Source organism: Crocodylus porosus, unplaced genomic scaffold (assembly GCF_001723895.1).
Source record: "Crocodylus porosus isolate Cpor-Errol unplaced genomic scaffold, CroPor_comp1, whole genome shotgun sequence".
In the NCBI taxonomy this organism is placed as follows: domain Eukaryota; kingdom Metazoa; phylum Chordata; order Crocodylia; family Crocodylidae; genus Crocodylus; species Crocodylus porosus.
This window is the reverse complement of record NW_017728948.1, coordinates 51,829,805-51,854,488: the sequence shown is the minus strand read 5'-3', so window position 1 is coordinate 51,854,488 and position 24,684 is coordinate 51,829,805. Positions and strand designations below refer to the sequence as shown.

General features: G+C 39.2%; 1 protein-coding gene across 5 annotated transcripts in view; it reads left to right on the top strand.

The window, feature by feature from the left end:
- FRYL (FRY like transcription coactivator) overlaps positions 1-24,684 on the top strand; it is a 311,142-nt gene that overhangs the window by 55,971 nt on the left and 230,487 nt on the right. Inside the window, exon 3 of one of the 5 annotated variants that reach the window (XM_019552761.1) lies at positions 9,182-9,279. The exons of 1 other annotated variant lie outside the window; for it this stretch is intronic. Coding sequence is in view for 2 of the 4 variants with exons in the window: in XM_019552758.1 (XP_019408303.1) it covers positions 11,623-11,824 (202 nt within the window). In the remaining 2 variants the exon portion in view is untranslated. Of the gene's footprint in view, positions 1-9,181; positions 9,285-11,478; positions 11,825-24,684 lie in introns of those variants that run through there. 3 more of the 5 variants (XM_019552762.1, XM_019552758.1, XM_019552759.1) reach the window with 3 other exon arrangements.

Below are 24,684 nucleotides of genomic sequence, written 5' to 3'. Positions count from 1 at the left end.
ATCCAAGTCACAGCCCCTTAACTTGTTCACCAGTATTGTTTCAGCATGTTTCCTTAGAACACTTCTCATTGGTTGTGTTTAACTTCCTTGGGGTCTATCCTTCTTCTTATTGAGTTCTTTTTTGCTACAAAATGAGCTAGAAGCCACAAATGACATATATTTATCACAACTAATATCTACTACAGATGTTGCTTCCTTTTTTTTTCTTTTTTTTTAATGGTATCTTAGGTTCTTTTGCTTGGTAGTGCTACTACAGATCTAGGGCTTGATCTGCGGTACAGAGTTTTTTGCTATTATAGTTATGTCAGTAAGAAGTGTAGGAAAAAGTCATACGCGTTAGCTGGGGTAACTATGGTAGAAAAATCCCTGGTGTAGAAGCTTCCACGCTGACTGAAGGGAGCTATTGTTGGTTTAGCTTTACCATCAACCTGAGTACCACAAGCAAAGTTGATGGAACACCTTGGTACACGGTGTATATCATTTAGGGGGCTCTGCCAACTGACAGAGGATCTGTACTGCAAGATATGTCCTACATCTTCACACTACCTTGACTCAGAAGAACCTCATTATCAGGAGGTTGACATAGATGAGTTAGCCTCCTGTCAGCCGAGGGAATTGGGGATATTCCAACTTTGGAAGCTACAGAGGAGAAGTGGAAAGCAGTTAATTCAAACTAGATATATAAGAACTTTGGACATTTTTGCTTGCTAGTGGTTCTGACGAGCTGTATAAAGATGAAATTAAAAAGAGAGGATTTGTGGGCCTTCCTACTAGAAGAAAATTTACAACATTCTCCCCTTGGCTTCTTTCTATTTATGGAAGAAAAAGCCAGTAGCCAGTAAAGCACAATATTCATGGCATGGTTTCTAAGGCCCTGCAAAAACTCCTTTATTGAAGATGTATGCTGAGTAGGGCTGTGTGAAATTTCAGCAGCCATTTCATTTCTGAGGTGTTTTGGCACCTGAAATACCAAATCCGAAACTAAATAGAAGGCTCTGAAACATCTCCAAAAATGAAATGAAACCATCCAAAACATTTCAGTAATATTTTGGATGTTCTGGAGCTTGGCTTGCAGGGAAACAAACTAAAGCAGAGGGAGGGAGAAGAGGTACGGAAGGACTATAGCTGGCCAGTGTTTGTGAGCTGTCCCTGAGGTCCCTTCCAATCCCAGTGCTGTGGGGGTGGGACAGCAGCCTGCTGTGTGCAGATCCAGGGGTTCTCACCCCCAGAAGGAGTTTGGCATAGCCCCACAACCCTCCTGGAGGGTGTGGGTCCCTAGATCTGCATGCAGTATGACAACATGTTGCCTCTGCCGGCTGGGGCCAGTGCCAGCACTTGAGTCTGCTCGGCATGGCCAAGCACAGGGTGGGGAGCCGTGGGAGAAGCCCCCATGGCTGCTCTGCCCAGCCCCATCCCCCACCTGGCCCAGCCTCCTGGCATAAAAAAACCCCAGAGTTCTGCACTCATTGGCTCTAGCAGGGGTGGTGGGGCCTCCTGGAAGAGCCCGCCATGGAGCCTGTGCTCCCTGATGGTCCTCCTTCCCCAGCCTGGCCCCAGCACCCTGGCACTTTTTTTGTTTTTAAAAGCCCTGCACTTACCAGCTGCAGGAGTGGCGAATGGGGCCTCTGGGCACTCCTGGCAGAGAACCCCCCTGCCCCCAGCACAGGTCACTGGGGGACAGTGGGGATTGCCCCCCCTGCCTGGCACCTGTGCAGCAAGTGTCACATTGTATGGGTGCAGTACAGCTCGGCAGGGTGCCATGTGCTGTCTGGGAGCTGGGGCTGCTCCAGCAGTCAGCTAGAGCCCAGCACCACTTGGACCCAGCAGCCCCAGCTCCCAGACAGCACACACCAACCCTGCCAAGCCGTGCTGAGTCCGCATGATGTGACAGCTGCCGAATCTCCAAAACAGCATTGAAACTGCAACAGGTTCAGCTGAATCAAAATGGTGCAGTTATCTGAAACGCCAAAACTGCCAAATTTGAAATGAAAACGAGCCATTCTGCATATCCCAAATGCTGAGCCCCTGTAGGTTTTCCTATTCTGGAGCTCAAGGTGGAACTGTGTGTATTGGATTGCTCACTTGATGTCGCTATGTTTAATTGGAGCCCTGGTTACCTTCTTCCTGAAAACTAATTTTGTAAATCTCCATACATACAAAATAGGCCATTCTCCCAAACTCATCCTCTCCCTTGCCATATTAAACATTGATTTTTTTTTTTTTTTATTAGACCAACTAGACGGTTGCAATTTTTTTCTTTGTTTGCAAGCTTTTGTGCACATATGCCCTTCCACAGGCATAAGAGAATGCAAAGATTGTAAAATTTCTCCCTGGTCAAAATGAAAATTCATCTATCACAAGAGAGCTCCAGGGTAGTGTATATTCTCCTGGTTGGAAAAATTTTAATTTTATGCAAATTAGGCCTGGATAAAAATTGGAGCAGCCTGTTCACCTCAGAGGTGTCTGACAAGCAGGATGTTGAATTATGCTTCTTGTTATGTTTCATATTTCACATGAGAATTGGTGATGGAAAGGTTTTTCCTGAGCAAAGAATTTCTGTTATTTTGTGGAAGGAGCAAGCAGTTCAGCCCTAAAATAGTGCATCTCCTAAATATTTTAAGGTCCTAGCCCTTGTACAGTGGCTACCCAGACTTGTATACTTTTGGGAACTGTGATGACCTTGTATGACTAGTGATTACACAATAGTAGTCTGGAAAAATTTGAGGATTTGAATGAACAAGCATTAGTATCCATTGGCTAGCTTTTGGGGTGGTTGGTGCATGTGGTGCCAAGTTCAGCATTGTCCTACTCTCAAAATCTATGGAAGCTCAGCACTTATCGTCAGTGAAGGAACTTTGCAGGGCTGTGGAGAATATGCCATGAATGTCATATTCTCACCAAACTACTTGCTTTAGCTTCATTCCATTTATGGGAGAAAAGGGAAGAATATATTCTTTTAATTAAGAAATGGAACACTTGTGTAACAGTGACTTGGTTTTTGTTTCATATTCTTTGAATGTACATTTTCTCTTTTCAACACACTGAACAAGGGGAGAAAAACCTTTTTATTATGTAATTAACTTTAATTTATAAATAGGGCTAAATGCCCTACCTCTTTAAAAATGCAGTGTATGTGATTTCCCTTGCATCCTCTTTTCTCTCCACCCTATCCCTTGTTCCATGTTTAAGGAAGTGCTTAGTAGCTTTTATCATAACATCATGCACTCTGAGTATTATAGGAAAAATGTGCCATATCACATGTAAAATGAGTAAAATTTATTAATAATTCACATACCTGCCTCAAATATTTGAGCAACCAGATGTGTTATCTACCAGGCATTTCTGCTTGTCCATTTTTTATTTATGAGAATATTCAAAGTTCTCGTGCAGACAGTTTTTAGTTATATTTTCTCTTTAGCTAATTTTGTATACTTCACATAGGGATGTGCCTGTTTAGATTTTTAAAAAATGTTTTTCGGTGAGACAAAGTTTACTTGTTTATTTCTACAGGGAGAACACAAGAGCTGCCACTTACTGGGTCAGATCCTAGGTCCATCTTGCCCAGTACCCTCTGTCACATGGTGGCAGAGAATGAATGCTGAAAGGGAAAGTGAACAATGTATGATCAGGATTTTTCCACTCTTCTTGTCCCACTAGTAGCCTCTAACTTGTAGGCCAGGTACAGACATTATAGTTTTACCACTAAGTGATTGTAAACTGGTTTATACTTGGAGCAGAAGAGCGGTTTGGCACACAAAACTGGTCCATAATTGTAACAGAAGTTTAGTACACACAGATTTGGTTTAAAACTGGCAGAAGTTAGTCTGTGATTGCCCCTACCCCCACCAAAGGATTCTGCTCACTACCAATCTAAACTACATTGCTTACAGAAAACTATGCAACTTAGACTGATTCTGCCTTGGGCTTTTTGAATGTTTGTGCCTAGTCTTAAAGACTGGGAAGTTCTGATTTTGAGTCTGTATCCTGAACTCCTATGCTTAAAATACATTTCAGTGCAGTTAGGTCAAAATAAATTTCAATCAATGTGTGTATTTATTAATGTTAGGAAAAACATATTGGAGATATCATGTATGCATTTGTTACAGTTTAACAGTGACTTTGAGTTAAATAGTAATTGCATTTTTCTGCATTTTATATTCCTTTGAATATAATACACTTTTTAAAAGGAAAAACGTTCTTCCAAAAATTTCCTGAATCTTAAATTGAGGGGGGAAAAAAGTGTGAGAGAGAGAAGCTCTTGTATGCGTCATGGATGTTTTTTGTGTTGCTTTATTTTTTTTGTTAAATTTAAGAATAAAAAAAATTTGGGTGCATCTTAAATTTCAGGTCATTTTGTATTTAAAGAGAGATGGTAATACAGATCTTGTAATTTTGCAGTTTTCTGAGTAGGGTAATTGAACCATCATTCAGCTATTACTCATTCATTCTAGACTAGGAATGTACAAGACTTGGGCTGTGGAGCCCATGTCACTGATACAGAGGTCCAGAAATTTGGGGCAGCTAATTGTTGCAGCTCCAAGAGCCATGGCAATTTAATGCTGCTGAGGCATATCTTGTCACTAAATTTTGGATTCATACAGAGTCCCACCCCCATAATCTGTGCTGCAGAACTGCAGCATCTGGTCTACAGTGCTGTCTGCTGGGCTAGAAACTTATTGGCAGGAGGGATGGTGGTGGCTGCCATGGCTCTAAGAGCAACAGCAATAAAATGCTGATGTCACCCAATTCCAGTTCTGTGGAATAATCTGGCTCTGTGTTTTGGATCCAGTCTGTGGACCAGTCTTGTACCACTCACTTAGTCCATGGGGCCAAATGAGTTGGACACCACTATTCTGATCTAATGAGAGTGATAATTTTGTATTGTTTGGAGAGTCCATGGTGTTTTGATTGTGAAGACTTTGCATATTTAAATCAGAGATCATAATTGGCCCTGTTTTGAGGAAGGAAACAATTCTCCCTGTCTTTTTATCATTAAATGAAGGTTTTTTTGTTTTTGTTGTTTTAATTTGAACAGGCTCATATTATTCAGTAAACCTCTTGATATAATATTGTTAAAGTATGTAATATTTAAATTGCAAAGTTGACCCTGGAGTTCCTTACTGCAGTCTTTGACTTGTTGTGTCATGCAATTTGTCATGTGATTTTTATTTTTTAATAGAATCATAGAAAATTAGGGTTGGAAGGGACTTCAGGAAGTCATCTAATCCAACCCCCTGCTCAAAGCAGGAACATCCTCAGCTAGCTCAACTAGATCATCCCAGCCAAGGCTTTGTCTAGCCAGGTCTTAAAAACCTCCAAGGATGGAGAGTCCGCAACCTCTCTGGATAACCTGTTCCAGTGTTTTACTACCCTCCTAGTGAGACGCTTCTTCCTAATAGCTAACCTAAACTTCCCTTGTTGCAACATGAGGCCATTGCTGCTTGTTCTGTCATCTACCACTATGGAGAACAGTTAGATTCGTCCCCTTTCGAGCCCCCTGTTAGGTAGTTAAAGGCTGAAGTTAAATTCTCTCTGTCGTCTTTTCTCTAGACTAAATAAGCCCAGTTCCCTCAGTCTTTCCTCATAAGTCATATCCCCCAGCACCTTTACCATTTTTGTTCCCCTCTGCTGGACTCTCCAATTTGTCCATATCCTTTCTGTAGTGGGGGGCCCAAAACTGAACACAGTACTCCAGGTGTGGCCTCACCAGTGTAGAACAGAGGGGAAGAATCAGTTCTTTTTGACCTGCTAGCAACAATCCTACTAATGTAGCCCAGCATGCTGTTGGCTTTCTCGGCAACAAGGTCACACAGTTGGCTTGTATTCAGCTTATTGTCCACTGTAATCCCCAGCTCCTTTTCTGCAGAGCTACTGTTCAGCCAGTCGACCTCTAGCCTATACTGGTGCATGTGATCATTCTGTCTTAAGTACAGGACTTTGCACTTGTCCTTGTTGAACCTCATGAGATTCCTTTTGGTCCAATCCTCCAGTTTGTCCAGGTGTCTCAGGCAGCACTGTAGACCAGATGTCTAGGTCTCTCTAAATCCTACCCTACCCTTCAGTGTATCTACTACTCTCCTCAGCTTGGTGTCATCTGCAAACTTGCTGAGGGTGCATTCTGTCATCTTTCTGGTTGTTGATGAAGATATCGAACAAAACCGGCCCCAGGACTGATCCGTGGGGCACACCACTTGATAGTGGCTGCCAACTAGACATCAAGCTAGTGATAGCTACCCTCTGAGCCTGATGCTTCAGCCAGTTTTCTGTCCTCTTTTTAAAGTCCATTCATTCAGCCCGTACTGGAGGAAACCACACCACTAACCACAGTAACACATCATTTAACTTAGGGAAGTTCCCCCTCTCAAGATTTGGGGGAGAAAAAACTAGTACGAAACCTCTTCTTGTCATTGTTTCTTTCCTTTTCCCAGTATGACCAGGGAAACTGCTGTAGGGATCCTTTTCGATTTCAGAGTGAGCATTCTATACTTGTGAATAGCAGTATAAGCAAGGGCCTAAAGGGTGAAGGTATGGCAGCATCTGTCCAATTTTTTTAATACTCAAGCATTGTTGGCTATAGCTGTGTTTGCCTAAAATCATAGGCAGGCAAAGTTCTTTGGGTAGATGTGTGATCTCTTTTTATTAGACCAACTAAATAGATGGGGGAAAAAACGTTATTTGCAAGGTTTCAGGCACAAACACCCTTCCTCAGACAGAGGGAGACTTTTGGCTTATGTCTAAGCTATCCATCTGCCAGACCAGGAATGAAATGCTGGCTTGGGTGAACCCAAGAGACTGTGGGGCTGCAGGCAGTTTCACTGGGTGGTGTCTACAGGTTCCCTTAGACCTATTTGAGGGGCATTGGGCACTAGTGTGTATTGGTTTATTGATCTGAAAAGTTGGCAGTTGTCCCCTCAGATGTTCACTGGTTCTTTGCAAGGGCTGTTCTCTGGGGACCTGTGGGCACGTCTACATGAAATGCTTATTACAGAGTTGCCTAGTTAGCTCTGCAGTAAAGTGTTACTAGTCTACATGTGTGGAGCCATCCAGCTGGAGTAACTAATTTAACTCAACCATAGGTTGGTACTATCAGTTAAAAGTACCATCCTATGGCAGAGTTATTCACCCCACCTCAGCACAGGTATAGATGCGGATGGGGCTGCCTGGGGACATGAGGGTGCTTTAGTGTGGCTAGCCCTAACTGCTGGCTAGCCCTGCACCGAAGCACCTTTTGTGCTCCAGCCAGGCCCTCCATACCATGTTGAGCTGTATCGGAGCAGTTCTGGGCTGGCAGGCTGACCTTTGGCCCCCTGCCAGCTGGGGCTGCACCACCTGGGTTCAGTGTGCTGCGGTCCTGGGTGCACATGTAGAAGGAAAAAAAAAAAAGCCCCCAGAAGCAATATTATTCATGTGTAGATTGATCCCGTCTAGGGCTGCATGTCATTATTGAATTTTAGGGAAAGTCTAGGAGAGTGTGCAGCACTAGAGATGCATTGGAATTGGCTTCTCTGCTGAATATAGCCTGACCTCTAGCCAAAAGGGGAAGCAATTCAATAACATGATGTTAAGTATTGAATAGAGGAGGGGCAGTTCAGTGATGCAGCCTAGTGAACTAATCTGGCGGTAGAGTAAAAACATACAGACATTTTATAACTTCTGCCCTAATGTGGTATCTCTCTAGCTGTGGTTAGGCTACTTAAACAGTACTAGTGTCCTCATCTGTAAAATCAGGGTACTATTACTTACCAGTTTCTATAGGAAGATTGTGGCAATTGAATATAAATGTAGTATAAGTCTTAAACTTGACTGCAGTGCATATACAACCATATGACTGGGAACATGGAATCTCCAGCCTCTATCTTCTGTCCCTTGCACACTCTTAAACTAGGACTGGAAGGGATCTCCTGGATTATCAGATCCAGTTCTCTGCTATTACAAACAAACCACATTGCTACGGACATACCAAATTCATGATCATGCAATTTCCATGGAAGTTGCCAATTTGGTGGGTCCTCTGTGGAAAAAATCCCAGTCCATGTGAAAGAATACAAAAATGGCAGTGACCAGTGGGGGGTGGGGTGGGGGAGGGGGAAAAGCTGCTGCAAACAGAAAAGCATGGGAAACCCTGGCATCCTGGAGTATGGGGAGGAGGGAGAGGTTAAGTGGGGTGGAGATTGGCCAAGGGGTCCTGGAAGTTTGCCCCTCGCTGGAGATTGCCAGATGGCCATCTGGCAATCTCCAGGGTGGGGTGGGACTTCCAGGACCCCATAGCCAATGAAAGGTATGGGGGGGAAGAGGGAGGTGCCATGCTGTGCTGCAAAAATGGCTTCAGAAACCATGCCATGACTGAAAAACAGAGGCAGTCTCTATGATTTAGGTAGGGCCTAAACACCGCGCAATCCTGTTCATAAATTGATCGAGGTCTGTCTTGAAGGTTTTTGGTTTTTGCTGCTGCCATTCTTATTGGGTAGCCATTACAAAGCTGATGGTAATAATGATGGTCTGATTTCCAGCCTAAATTCATCCACAGTCAGTTTATGTACAAAGTGTTAGAAACTGTACATACAGCCAAGTTGACAGGAACCTGCAGTTTATATTCTGTAGAAAATTGTTCTAGGTTCTTGTTTGTGCAGGAAAGCTTTCTACTTGATTATCAGTGGATAAATTTTCTTAGGATATTATGATAATATGATTCTTGATTTGTTCTCTCCTTCCAAATGTACAGAACCACTGGAGAGGACATTACAACTTGACTTCTTATTAAAACACCTGAGCTCTATTTCAGTACCTTTTTGAGCAATTTAATTTTTAATAGTCAAGGGTATCGGGCACTCTGTTTTGCCTTAACTTGAACTTTATTTTAAAGTCTAGTTTTTGCTTAATTTATACATTTGCCTACTCTACCTGTGTTTGCAAGGTGCTTATTTATTGTTTGGAGGCTACACGCGTGAATTTACATTTTTTGAAAGGTTGTCACATGTTTAAGTCTTTGTTTGTATCATGGCAAATATGCTAGCATCCATTATGTTGACTAATATGCTAGCATCCAATACACTAAATGCTAGGTTTTAACTTAAAAAGAAAGCAGAAATGCAAATATTCAGACTAGTGTCTGACTATTCAGTGTAAATATTTAACAGCAGAAGCTCAACATTTTTTTTTTTTATTTATTTTTCTTCCTTAGATGAAGCAGTTCATTTGACTCTGGTTTAGGTCCAGAAGTTCTTCCTCATTAATCAGCCCAAGATTCACAAAATCAGGATAAATGAATTGACTTTGAAGGTGCGGTAAGTTCTAAAGGGCATTTTATGTACTTGGTGTGTTAAGTAGGTCTGTTAAAAAGGACATTTAATATGTTTGTCACACCACTAGGGAACTTTCAAATTAATTATAATGGCTTATTAATAATTTTAGTTTTGTCTATTAATTCCTGATAGAATGTTGTCTGAAGCAGGAAACACAGCTAGACTCACAAATGCATTTGAACTTATTCTAAAAAGTTATTGGTGCACTGTGCTCTTATGGGCACAAATTTTTTGTTTTAGATAGGAAAAAATCCCTCCTGCTTCAGAGTGATGCTGATGTTCTTGAGTGTAACACACGTAATAGAATGTGAGCTGGTAACTTAAAAGCACCCAGAGATGCTTTATATATAGTAATGTTTAGAGGGTCATATTTTCATTAGGCAATTGTAAAAATAGTAATCTAAACACATCTGAGCCTAGGGATATAAAAGTTGGTTATGTTTTAAGAAATCCTTGGCCTATAATTGCCAATTCTCTATGCAGCACTTTAATCTATTTAATTATTTCAGGTTAGGATGGAGACACCTGAAATTTACATGCTTTTTTTCTTTCTGAGCATTTTTTTTTTCTGCAGTTTTTTCCTATTCGTGCAACTACTTTCAGTTCTTTGCAGCATATCACTAATCCTTTCATGAGGGAGGTCACACTTTTTGTGTGAGTGATAATATTAGTACTATCAAAAGTTGGATTTAATTTTATATAGAAAAATACAGACTATAATTGAGCTAATTCCAATAGCATATTTAATGGGGACACTTTTTTTCTAAAGATCTACATTTTCAGTTGCTTCACTGGAATTTGAAAGTTGGAAAACCGTTTTTTAGAATTCATTAATATTATGACTGGATATCGATTGATATATTGGTGTATTAACTTTTAGCTTAATTTAATATCTATGTACTATGAAATTCTTTGTGGCTGAGATATAGAAGATGGTACCTTAACTTTACAGTTGCTTAATAACTCCCATGTAATCAGTTATTCAGTTTTAAAGACTAGAATTTTATATATGAAGCAGGCTGTGCTATTTGTTTGATGCTTGAATTAAACTTGAAGGAAAATAAGAAAATGTCTGGTCTCAAAGAGAGTACATTATAAAATATAGTTACTGCAATGTATTAAAAGCTGAACATGGTTAGTATGAATGATTTTGAGGTGTCTTGAAAATATGACTAGGATAATGAGTTGCTTTATTGATGAAAATAGCTGTTTAAAAGTTTGTTGCCTCTTCAGTAACAGAGGTTCAAAATAACTAGTAGTATACAAAATATATCTGAATGATGTCTGATATTTTCCTCAAGGTCATGGGAAGGGCGAGAACTTATTCCTTAGTATATTATGAGACCTATTATTTTAGCTTTAGGTTATTTTACTTTGTAGATATAATCGTATATTGCTTTGTTTGTTTGTTTGTTTGTTTTTAAATCCAGCTTGTAAAAAGTATTTTAAGAAATGCAAAGGGATTCTTCAGTCATAGTTCTTAAGACCTTCTCCTCCAAATAAGTCTCCATTCCTTTGATAGTGTTTTCTCTAACATAAATACATAGCAACACTTCTCTCTCTCCCCTTCTCTTTCACTCTCTCTCTTTTTAAAGCACCCTAAAAGCCTACCAAAACAGGGCATTCAGTTGCCCATGCTTTACCCCCTGAGGAGGAGATGAGTGATCAAACAGCATGTGAATAGATGTGTAGTCACATTGCTTAAGGTACTCAGATGCTCAGGTATTCTGGTGATAAGAATGGTAAAAGAACCCTGCTAAAATATATTTTAGCATAATAAAATGTTGTTGATGCTGTTGCCTACTCTACAGAGAGTATAACTGGTTTAAGGCATGTAATGCTGAAGTTAGTAATGCTGTTTGTAAAGCTGGTGAGTGGACTTTTTAAAAGATAAGTGTTATCTTTGAATGCAGATGAATACTCCTCCCTGCACCCTTAATTAAAATGAGCTATGTAACTATAAAGAAAAAAAGAACTTAATGTATAATTATAAATTCATCTCCTTTTAAAGTAATTGCAGTGCTAAACATTACTCTATAGCAGTTAACAGACATTGTATATTTAAGTTAGTGGCTTGTTGTTTGGTTTTTTATCAGTCTGTGCGGTAAACGCCTCTTAAAATCTGCCTTCCAGCAGCTGGCAGCTGACGTACTAGTGTTTGGCACCACCCAGGTTCAACATGATATCACTATGTAAAGTAGTTTGAGTAGTCCACCTTAATGTCTCTTCAAGGAAGTTAGTACAAGTACCTGGGTGCATTGTATGAAGCTAAATTGCTGAATTTAATTGCTGTTGGGACTATAGAAGGAGCTCCAGAAAAATGGAATTTTTTAAAAAAGTTGTTCCTGCTGTCATTTCTGGAGATGTGGTTCTGGATATTGGAGATACAACTCGTGAAAGCTCCCCAAGGCTACTGAAGATGAGACGGGTCAGCCTGCTTTCATTAGGACAGACCATAGATGAGGATGAAGAGACAGATTTTTTGTCTTCCAATTGCAGCGTGTTTCCACATCGTCACCTTGGTAAAGTAAAACTTCAGGAACTCTTATCAGTTTACAGATGTTCTGGTTAATCTGAATAGTTGTTAAACATTAGAAAAAGGTTTTTTGTTTTTCTGAGATTATTTTTTTATTACAGATTTTACTTTCGAGGTGCTTCTCTTCAACTTAATGTTCAAACTATTAATAATTTATGTTGTTATTTTAAAGCAGTCATATAGCCAGGGTTTTTGTCTATACATTTTAATATGCAGTACTTCAAGATGAATATCCATTTTCAAAATAAGTTTTCAGATCAAACAGCATGGTTCTGATCCTACACTGAGACAGAGTTCAGTACCATTTAGAGTCCTATTTATTTTAGTGTAGGAGCAAGTAATTATACCACACTTGAAAACCTAAACAGCATTTAAAAGGTGTACAGCAGCAGTCTCCCAAGTCTGCCTTTTTTCTCATTGAGAGCTTTTATTTTTAAGTCCTTCTCCTCATTATTTTTGAAGATTTCAGATCTCCTAAAAATATAAAAATATAAATACCAGTACTGATTGTGTTTTTGTGTATACAATGGCATGTTTATTTATACTAGTGTTATATTTTTTACTTCCTTTTTTAAAAGGCTGAACAGTCTTCATATCACACATTCAATATGTTAATGTTCAAATATTTTAAACACTCCCCCATTAAAAAAAATAAAGATGCAGATTTCTATAACTGTTTCAAATAGTTCATAGTGGTGAGTGCTGCCTGCTAGTTTTGCATTTGGCTCTGGATAAAATTGGCTATCATTAAGTTAGCCTTTCCACTGTGCCTGAAGTGGCAGCTGCAGAATATAATACTCTTTGTTGTCCATCTCCCAAGGGCTGAACTCAAGAGGTCCATGAGTGAAGCATAGCAGAACCCTTTCTTTTGAAGGCTCCAAGTTCTGGAATTTATTTCTAGGGCTTTTTCAAAACAAGAATTGTGCCATGTTTCTGTCATAATGCAAAATGTGGGATTGGGTTTTTAACATTGGGCTATTTGGTATTGTTGCATGGAAGTAGAGAACAATTTAGTTTTGTTAGCCAAGTTGTCTAGTTGCCCAACAAATTAGAAAGTACTACCTGTTGCAGCATCATGGGCCACTGACATTTGCTGCAGAACAGAATTGCTGTATAACTGCTGTTGCTAATATGTGAAAGGCTCTAACCAGAAATTCAACAGGTAGCTTCTGAAGGCGTGGGGTACAGTTAGCTGAGTTTGTGTCCCTTTTGACTCAGTATCCATGCTTGAATCCTCTAGGAACTATTATAATTTGTTGTTGCATACTACACTGTGGTACAAATTTATAAATATTTCAATAGGCAGGTTTGGTTCATCTGTATTAACTGTAATATATTTATCTTTAACCTTTATCATAAAGAGCTGGGTTTTTTTCCAAATATTTCTTGTAGTATCTTACAGTAGTGGTTCTCAACTTTTTTTAGATTCAAAGCACCTATCAGAAAATGCCAGTTCTTAGCTTTCAGTCATTTTTTCACTACAGAAAGATAATAGAGAAATTAGTCTGTTGTGAAGAATGCAGCCCACAACATCTCATGGTGTTTTTGACACTGGATGCCTATTTGAAATCTCTGCGTTTATCTTTTGAATCATGTTTGCACACCTAACAGAGCTAATATTGTATGGCACCCTTGAAAAAGATCAAGGCACCTCAGGATACTGGAGCACCCTGGTTGAGAGCTACTGATGTACAAGGTATAATTTGCCATGACCACATAATGCTCTTTTAATACATATGTAATGATACATATCAACTTACTAATATGGAAGTCTCTCTGCTACTTTCTGTCCACCTCTAGAACACCTGTTCTGAATTAGACGTTTGTACAGGTACATGTGCTGATTGCCTGACTTAAATGCTTGTACAGTTAAAAATAGGTGTGGTGTATCCTTACCAGATGCACCTTGACCTATCTAATGATGCTTAAATGCTACTAACCTCATATCTGCAATATAGCACGAGCAAATATTTTGCAAACCTAGGAAGCAAAATCTATACGAGGTGAAAAATATCACTGTTTGTTTTAGGGTGGTGCCTGGAGACCGAATGTTTGATTTATGTAAAAAGAACAATACCCATCTTAATGAGTTTACTTTTTGTTTTTTAATATTTATAGTCTGACCAGTGAGATTTCTTCTGAATGCTTCTGAAATGAGGCAGTCGGTCTTCACGTGTCTAGGCTACCTCTCTATTTAGGTAAAAGCATCTGGAGAGTAGTGAATAAGGAAAGGAAGAAATTTTTTTCTTTGCCGCTATTATAATTAGCATCATTCTAATAAAGTGTAGATGTTACTTTTAAGAACTCTTAAAGAAGCCTCAATGTTTGTTTCTCAGTAACTCCTCAGAGTATTTACAGCAGAGACCTGTGTTCTAAAGTTGAATTTGTTCCTTTGATATCTTGGGGAATTAAGAACTTTGACAAATGTAGTTTGGTTTTTTTGGTATAGCAGAGCACTACTGCCAGGCTCCTGAAAGCTTACCAAGTTTCATGAGCTTTATAAATGAACCAGCTAATTGCCCATTAAGAATGATGGGGGAGGGGGGAGCGGGTGGGGATGGAGCCCTGGGCCCACTCCCCCTTCTCTCCTGCTGCTTGGGGTCTGGGACCGCTCCCCCCATCCCCGCTACTGTGGTGGGGGAAAGGGAGGAGCGGGCATGGGCCTGAGGGTGGGGAGAAGCTGGGCTGCTGCGGGGGGGGGGCCTGGGCCGACCTGGTGACAATGGGGGGATGGAAGGAGCAAACTTGGGGCTGACATGGGGGAGGAGTGGGCCCAGGTCTGAGGGGGGGTGGGGGGAGGAGGCTTGCTCCTTCCTTCCCACAGCCGCTGCCACGGCCTTGTTGGGCCGGGCCTGCTGTTCCCCTACTATTGCAGGCCGGGTTTTCCCCCACTCAGGCCCTCTTTTCCCCTGAATGAGCGCGAATTAAGAATTACAGCCAGACTTAGGCTATTTATAATATTAAAATGTTTAAATAAAGGTGGAGAAATATGAACTCTAAGTAAATAGAAATGAAATAAGTTATTTGGGGTTTTATTAATGTGGAGGAAGTAAACTTGAAGAAAGAACAATTCTTTAAATTAGAGATCTTGGAAAGTTAAAATGTGAGTGACATCAAAAGGAGGAGCAATAGAAGGGATCTGTGGTGCTCCAGCAGCCTTCCTTTTTTTAAAATAAAATAAATGTTAATGTTAGCCCTAAAAATTGCAGTAGCTGACAAAGATCCTGTAGCTGTAAGGCACAATTTACATTAGTGTAAAGTTTATCAAAGTACCATTTTTTTTATCCCATTGTACAATATAATTGTCAAATCGGCAGTCTATATCAATATCTACCTGTGAGCTGCTTGTTTAAAAATAGATGATGCTCCTGTTAGGATAAAACAGCACTACTATTGCATTAAATAGAAAAGAAATCATGCAGGTAGAAGTTATCTTCAGCAGTGAAAATGAAGAGGCCTTCATTTAACCTTGTACTTGATGGTTGAACAAATGAGGACGACAAGCATACAATACTCTAATCCGGCTGTTGAAGAGTAATTCTTTATTCTGACTCGTGAAATGTCTGCCAACTGGCTGTCATTAGAAGCAATTTCCTCAAGTTGGTATTACATGACTATTATCACCGAATAGTGTGATGTCATCATTTACAAAATGCAGATTTATAGTCTGTTCTGGGATCATGCTTTTACAATAGCAAATAGCAGCTGAATCCTCTTTAAATTATCTGCTTATTTCTATTTTTGTATCCTGGTAATGGAATGAAGTGCTCTTCTAGAACAGGGAAAAGAGCTGGTGCATTACCAGTGGAGAATATAATAGAAGGCAGGTGTCCATCAAAGCAGGTAATGAAAATGATCAATAAAATAGACATGTAACCCTTAGGAAAATATGTATTAATATCAGCAGTTACAAGAACATTTGTAATAAAGTTGTTTTAAAAATTTGAACATTTTATCTAATAGTGAGGTTGCTTATCCTACACATGACTAGTAGGTATGTGGATAGAAATTGAAATTTTACAGGTACTATTCTTGTTTTTGAAAAACAAAATGTTGTTGCTTAATGTGTCTTATAAATGAATGTCGATTTTAGGTGTCCTGCTAGGTTTGGAAAATTAACTGTTAAAGGGTATATAAACCAATAACAGTGCTGATGATAACACTTAAAGATGGAGACTCATTCTTTCTGTGAATGTAGCAAAATATTTTGTGAGCTTTAATGGAGCTTAAGTAATGAGTATTTTTTTTCTTTTAGGGTACAGTAACTAATATTCCTTTAAGTGTGTATTAGTAATGTTTTGCTTCTTGATTTTAAGGCAGGGTTTAGAAGTGTCTGGATTTTTTAAACTTAATGGGTTTAATAAATATTTGAATACATCTTTAAATAATAAAGATTTATTAAATGTTTAATAAATATTTCTTCACATATATTCCAGAAATAGTCTTCACAATACCTGTTTCATATAAATCTAGTAAGATCACTCCACTAAAAGAAAACCAAAAACATAACTTTCTAAAATACTTGTATATGATCAGTGAAGAACTGATAGAGAACCCAGTTTTACAAAATGACTGTATTATTTAATAGCTGACAGGATGCCTAGTATGGTATAAGATCCAGTATGAAGACATTCTCGGTCTCCAAGTGATTCCAACCCAGAAGGCAGACGTACAAAGCCAAGATCAACTGGAAATCCTAAAGAAGAAAATTTTACCTAAATTAATATGTGATTTAAAGAGAAAATGGTACTTTCCCCTCATCTTTTTGTCTGTATTCTGTACTCTCTGTTACTGCACAACGTTGTTACAAAGGTCAGCTTTCTTAGTTCTTAGATGACATAGGCAATTGATAGCTACAGCTACAATTCACAAGTCATCCAGTTCCATAGGCAGAAATATGCTTCACTTACATTGCATGGCAGAGGAATTGATTTTATGGTACAGTTTTAACAATGGTGAACTGGTATAAATCAAATCTATAATAGCTGTACTAAGGATTTTGAATTTATCTGTGCTTAGGGGTGTTCTCATTACTCACTTACGGTTACGTTTCTTCTGTATATTAAAGCTGTCACCTTTTATCAACATAAATTGCATTTCTCTAGAAGCAGTTCTGGTAGTAGAACTGAGATGGATATGTTTTTGGTAGTAAAGCATTGATTAAGAGATCTGTGCTTACTTGTAAGCTGCTAAGGAGGCTGTCCAGGTTCCATATTTAAAGGTGCCAAATTCAAGTTCTTCACTAGTAAACTACAAGGCGGGTGGGAAGGACAAGCAGTACTCTCAAAAATTGCATCTATTTTTCTTGGAGGAATTCTAGAGAATTTAAAGGATATCATGAGAGGGTCTGGTTATGATCCAACATGTTTACCTTCCTTTCTAATGAAATGAGCATTTATAGAAATAGCGTAGTCTGAATTTGTGCAGGGGCTTGGGCTAAATGACCCCTGTGATCTCTTCTAAATGGATGATTCTCTATTTTGAGAAAAAAACAGAATGCTTTGACAAAGTTAATTAACAGAAAATGTAGACCGTTCCTGTTGGCTATTAGTATCTTGCTTAATAGAATCAACCATGTATTAGAATTAAAATCTTACAGCTTAATCCATAATACGACTTTCTCTCCCACTATTAGAAATACTGAGTAGAATACAGTGAAATGCCAAGACTGCACAGAGTTTTTTGAAAGAACTCCATGGGCTTTTTACTTTGTTCAGTTGTTAATAAGTAGCAGCAAAGTAATCTTGGCTTCTAGATCAAAAATACTTTTTTTTCCAGTGTGATTCTAATAACTTGTGGACACTGTATCTATTCCAGAACCCTGATGGTTACTGGCTTGGTTACAGTTCAAGTAAAATAAATGATACTTAAAAGAAGAGAAACATCTGTAGTAGAGGTGACAAACATTGAGGAGAATGAATTCTATTTTTTTATTATGTTCTGAAGGTCAGGATAAGCATATGTACGTACCCCCTGGAGTTTTTATAGCTGTTGCAAATGATGGTGGAGGTGTACACGGGTTGTGGAGAGCCTAGTTTGGCCTGTAGAACTTCTCTAAGAGATGGACAGAACCAAATTTAGCTGACAGAACCCAAAATAAATGTGTATGACAGTTTGTTTGTTTTTTAAAACACCCTAAATGCTAAACTATTTGTTCATACTGCTTCCTTAGTTTCTTTACAAAAACCACACATTAAACTTCAGTTAATAGAAGTCTGATTATTGAGTAGTCTGAGTAAACAATACATACCATCAGTTCTAAGATGTGTACTGGGTTCCTGTTCACTTTCAGGATTAGAATTAAATGCATGTATAAGATTCAGTCTAATAAGATGAATGTGTGTTATACTGTAAATATTTGTGAAATCTTATGATATGAGAACATGCTCTTTTGTACTAGGAAGATGCCTGACCTGACTTTTTTTTGTTTTTTATTGGTTTGGCATATTGAAGGTGAGAAGAATATTAGATACATTTATGTTTAAAAGATAGCTTTAGAAGTAATATTGAAAATTCTTTCCTATGTTTGCTTTTGACTTCTTTACCTTTGACATTTAACTAATTACATTTGATAGATTTACCTCCTTTTTGGGTGAATGCCAAGTAATTTTTTTTCCCTTACTAGTGACTCAGGATTTTGGCTGAAGAATAAACTGGGTGAACTAACAATGGGAATTCTGCATTTTCTTGTTATTTATTTCATACCCTTATGCTTTGACACCAGCCATCTCTTTAAACCAGGGGCGGGCAATTATTTCAGGTGGAGGGCTGCTTACTGAGTTTTGGCAAGCCATTGAGGGCTGCATGACAGGCAGCCAAGGGCAGATAACTATTAATTTTCTAAATTTTTCAGGGGCCCTGCAGGCTAGGTAGAATGGCCTGGCAGGCTGCATCCGGCCCATGGGCCACATTTTGGTCATCCCTGTTTTAAATCTTCTCTAAGGCTGGAACTTAATGTAGTTGCAGCTTACTGCTTCTTTTGAGGTCACTGTTGACGCATCTCAAAAAAATCTAGAAATAACTGCTCTTCCCAGGTAACAGCTGCTGTTCTCTCCTGATCAAACATATTGCTTCATGATATTTCTCTGTGAGGGGTGGGAATAAAGTCATAAGTATTTCACAGTCTCTGATCTCCTATGTGGCAATATGCAGCTGGAGACATCCAGTGTAAAGGTTAAAAAAACCCCCATTGCACTAGCATTATATAGTCCTTTTTATTACCATGTATTGGCAAGCATCTAATTCAGTAAGCAACACTGCACCCTTTATGCAAGTAGTAGTATATCAGTTTTATAGCTAATAAACTGAAACGGGGTGAGAGTAAATTGCCAGTCAGAATAGAATGCCCATGTTCTGCTTTGACCCCTAGATCAGTGGTCTCCAAAGTGGGGTGTGTGCAAGACAATTCATTGGGGTTCATGAAGAAAATATTAAAACTTCTATTTTATATTTATTTTTTATCTTAAAAAAAAATTAAACTTTCCTAATATTTAATATATGGATTAACACTGGCACTTTCACTTGGTCTGTATGTCAGACGGTTACATGTCACGTACAGTACGCGAGTAGTACATGTATATAATTTATAAATATACATATATTGGGGTATGTGCTCAAAAATTTTTTACTGATGGGGTGTGCGATCAAAAAAGTTTGGAGACCACTGCTCTAGATCATGGAGGCTAGAAGGAAAAAAAACTTCTGAAAGTCAGAACGGTGCTGAAGGAGACTTAAAGATACCTAGGAAGCTTTGAGCTACATAGGAGCGAAGTAACACATGTCTGAGTAATGAAAGGATTTCTGTCACCTTTCTTTCAGCTGACAATGACAAAGCCTTTGAAACTACACTGAAGAACTGTTTTGAAGAGAACAGACATTAGACAATAGCAAAAGAGTGTAGGTCATAACATTTAGTATATCATTTTGTAAATTAAAGAACTGAACCTTCCTGTCTTCTGTCTTTTTTTGTTTTTAAATATTAAGCTTTAATAGGACAGCCAGGAAGAGGGAAGGAAACTAGAAAACAAAACAAAACAAAAAAGCACTTCTTCAAGAAAATAAGTAGTAGGGAGAGGAGAAATCTTCAAGTAACCAGAACAGAGAGAGACTCAAAAGGAGATTAGCTGTCTCCATGGAGGGTGATAAGACTTGCCTTTGGAAAGTGGTACGGAATTCACTGATTCTTTAAAAAGAACTAAGGCAAACAGTCTGCTAAGATAATGTTTCTTCTTGTGTGAGTAGAGCATAAACAATATAGTTTTGGAGTAATGTAAATTCTTCTGTAATTAAGCTGCACTTTCAAGGGGGTAGGCCCTTTTTGAGCATAAGCCTCTCTCTTTATTCGTGCTATGACTCTTGTATATTTTGAAATACATTCCAAATATGCAACTCCTGTTGCATCTTTGTGTGTGGTCTAAGAAACAGGTAAATCACTTGCAGAGCATATCAATGAAATCTTAGTGTATTTTTAAAGAACCACTATTAATGTCGAAAATATAACCTGATTTTTGAATATAGGGTTCTGGAATGTAATTACAAAGCAAAACACATTATTATTATTTTTTTTTTTCTTTTTGGGAAATCTGTAAACTTTATATATATTTTTAAGACGAAAGGAGTCAAAAGTCCACCTGAATTGAGACTTGGTGATTGGGGTAGAATGGTTAAGACACATACCAGTTTCTGTAGCTCGTGGCACAGAAAGGAGTGATCTCATCCAGATATGGTATTGTTGGAGTGATGTAGCTGTGATGGTCCAGGGAGTATGCAAGAGGCAAGTATTTTTGTGGGTAATTATCTTTTATTGGACCAACTGTATAGTTGGGATAAACTTTGATAAGCTTTCAAAAACTGAAGAATAATGTATTGCATTATTCTGATAATGCAATGGTCTGGCTAGGATCTGGAACCAACGTCCAAGGGAAGTGGTGCTGGCTCCTATCCTGGGGGTCTTTAAGAGGAGGCTTGATTCCCACCTAGCTGGGATCATTTGAGCCCAGTTTTTTCTCCTGCCCAGGCAGGGGGTTGGACCTGTAGATCTACAAGGTCTCTTCCGACCCTACTTCTGTGATTCTATGATTGTCTCAGTCTATCCTAACCATACAGTTGGTTCAATAAAATATCACACACTCACACATTTAACTTATCCAGATATGTTTTAACTCCCAAACTGTTGTGATCAGGTATCTAGTTACAGCTGGATTGGCTGAGGATAATTTTCAGTGCAAGTCCAGAGAGAGGCTCCAACTCATGCTTCTGGATCCATAGTGAGAAGCCTTAACTGCTCTAGTATCAAACTGATAATTCAATAGCAGTCTGTACTTGCAATTAAGTATACAGAACTCGGATTCTGGAGCTTTAGTGACATCAATGATTCTAGTTTATATAGAGTTGAAATCTTTTGTTAAATAGAAAAAAAACTCTGTCGTGCCCAATGGAAGACGTTATATTTGATAAGGGAAGTAAAATGTATTAATCTCCTAAAGGGAAGTGAACAGGAATAAGAATTTTAATCAGTTTTCAAATCCCTTCTTTTTCTACTTGACCTCCTATTCCGGTAGCCTCTTGCTCCATATCTAATGCTCTGAAAATGTTGTAATTAGAAAGATTGTACAGCATCATTCTTGGCATTCTTGATAGAATTGCACTGTATTAGTCTTCTGATGAATAGATTTCCGTTTCTCTTATGGCTAAAATCAGGGTTCAGTTATGGTATTTGTTCCTCTTATACCCCCTGCTTCGGGCAGACTTTCCTTATCAATACATTTTCTCTATGTTCTGCTTATCCTCGGTTTTTCTTCAGTCATCCTTCAAGTCAGGACAAGGCAGAAGGTCATATGGGTCAAACGTACAAAATTATAATGCCCTTTCCAATGAGGCATGCGTGTGTTGTCAGTGCTAAACTTTTAATTCTTCTCACATTTAAAGATGTTTTTCTCTAAGGAAATACTAGACTGAACTAACACGGCACCAATGGAGATTTTATGTTTGTTGATTTGTTTAAAGAAAATATTTTTACTTCCTTATTTCTTTTTTTTACAGAAAATATTTTTCTTTCTCTTAATCTGCATTGGGTAGAAGCACACAGCAATTATAATTTTGGTCATGAATGGTTGTTTACTTTTAGGAGAAATGTGTTGGTTTAACACCCCCCCTTCTCCCCCCCAGCATTTATCATCCTGTCAACTCTCTTTTTGCATATTCAGGACCCACTGAAAAGTCCAGAAGGATCTCAAACATAAACTTCCTGTTGGGAGGACAGCTGCCTTTGACTCCTTAGATATGTTTAAGATTTTGCCCAGTTATTCTCCAAATGCTTCCCACCCCCATCCAGTCACTGTTATACCTCCTACCCCCCTGTGAAAGCAGTGGAGATTCTTGTTAGCAAAGAACTACATTGCCTTTTATCTGCCTCTAAGGCAGGGACAGGGAAAATCCAGCCTGCAGGCCAGATTGGGCCAGCAGCAGACTCCATTTCCCATCAGCCCCTGCCCGCTGCAGCCAATTTTCCATGGACACCGAAGGAGCAGCAGAGCCGAGATAGTGTGCGACCAGGGTTTCTATGGAGATGGGCCCCAGCAGTGGTGGCAGGGCATGTAGCTGGGTGGGGAGCTGCTCCGGGACTGAGGTCTTGTGGTGGTGACAGCATGGTACAGAGCCGGGGCAGAGCTGTGATCTGCTGCCCACGCATCTTGGGCAGGGACCTGCAGGCAGCAGATTGCAGCTCTGCTCCAGCCCTGGCCCTCGAGCAGTTTCCTGCCTAGCTGCAAGTCTTGCCAGGAACTCCATGGAAACCTTGCCCCCACGCTCTAAGGCAATTTCATTGGGTGAATTAGTCTTCCTTTAGTAATTTGGAAGTCCATATTTGCTTATGTGGTAAGATACTTTGTGGGAACAATGCCAGTGTACCTCCTGCCTGCAGGACGAGTAGAAACTTCATAGGTATGGTACCTCATCCTTTTATTTAACAGTGTTTTCTTCCGAAGTACATTTTAAAACCAGGGCTTACTAATTTTCAGGAGGGTCTTCTGTAAAAATAGTTCATTTCCCCAAATGGAAATAGAGAAAATGTAAGATTTTTCCCTGGATAAATTGGTGACAATAATGTAAGAAAGTGCCTTCAAAATATTTTTTTAAAGTATAAGGTTAGGGGCAGTGTTATAATCTATTTTCTCTTTTATTTTTCTGCATTTTTTTTTTCAGTTTGAATACTTAAGATGCCAAATGTCGATTTTTTTTTTTTTATTTTTTTATTTTTTTAAATAAGTTAAACCTTTAATCTATCAATGAAAGTATGTGACTATTAAAAGAAAGGAGGGTCTTTCATGAATTAGCCTGTAGGATTCAGATAGGCCTATAACAATTTAAATAACCTGCCTCCTTTTCAAGTATAAACTCTACTTATGCAAAAGAAGGCTTGAGACTGTTGGTCACAGTTATTGTATTTACTCAAATACAAGACAGGTTTTTTTTCTCCCAATTGACATGGGAGCGGGGAGCCCCTCATTTTGTAATTGCATACAAGGAAATCTCACTAAATACATTGTCTGTCATTAAACTGCTGCCAAAAGCAGCATGAGCTCAGCAGTAGAAATCAACTATGAAGTTAATTAAATGCAGCCAGCACTGAGCATGACTGTGTAAAACACATTATCCAAACGTGCTGATGGGGAACTTTTTTTTGTGTGGCCCTTTAAAAAACAGCCCCACCTCCCTCCCCACCCCCCAAAAAAATCCAAAAAAACCCATAACAAAACCCAGGAGGGTGCTATCTCCACAGGGAACTGGCACTGGACCAGGAAGTACTGCAATACCAGGCCTTCACCAGCAAGAGTATTCTCAGCGCTGATACTCTCCAGTGGTGCCAAAATCACTACATTTGATATTGGCCAAAAGCCTGAGATTTTTATTTTTTTTCTTTTGGAAACTTTTTCGTAGTCCAGTTTAAATTAGCCAGGTCAGTTCTAGATCCTTTTAATCGAGCAAAACTCAATTGTTCAGACACCATATGTGGCACTGCAACTGGCAAGTATCCTCCACCCCAGACTTTTCAGCCTGCAGCTTCAGATGCTTCCAAATCTATTGGGAGGCATCGTACATGCAGGCCCAAGGCCAGAAGCTTGGAGTTTGGATGCCCCTGAGTCTCGCTTGCCCTCAGTCAATAGCCGCAGGAGCAAGCTAGGGAGGAGTCCCCCATTTCTATAAAGCAGGCACGTAGCTGAGATCCACTCACTGGAAGCTAATTAATTGCAAGACCTCTTAGGGTGTTTGTCCAGAGTACATTTGGACAGGGGTGCATCCTCCACTTCACAATACCATTAAAATCCATTTTGGCTCGGGTACCAGACCAGTTCAATGATTTACACTTGACCTTGCCTGCAAGAGGCCAAGTGGCTGATGGGAGCCTACCACTTTTTGCAAAAAAAAAAAAAAAAAGTGTGTGTGTGTGGTCAACTTATCAGAAATTATTTCAAACTATATTTACTTGAGTATAAGACAACCCTGAATATAAGATGACCCCCAATAATTAGATTCTATATATGGAAAATATATAAACTTGTTATAATTTTCCAGGTATAGAGTTTAATTATTGGCGGTTTCCCTTGAATTTTTCCCCTTCCCACTGCTACAGCAGGGAAAATAAATCTGGGGGGGGTCAGGTAGTCTCCTTGCCCTCTGTTCTTCCATCTTTCCCCTGCAGCCCTTCTTCCTCCCTGCCCCCACTTTACTGTCAGACCCTGCTCCCTGAGTACATGGAAGGGAGGGGCATGTTTGAAAACACTGACTTTGAAATAAGCATGCCAGTAGTAATTTTCATATAGACAAATTATTATGGGACCATAGACT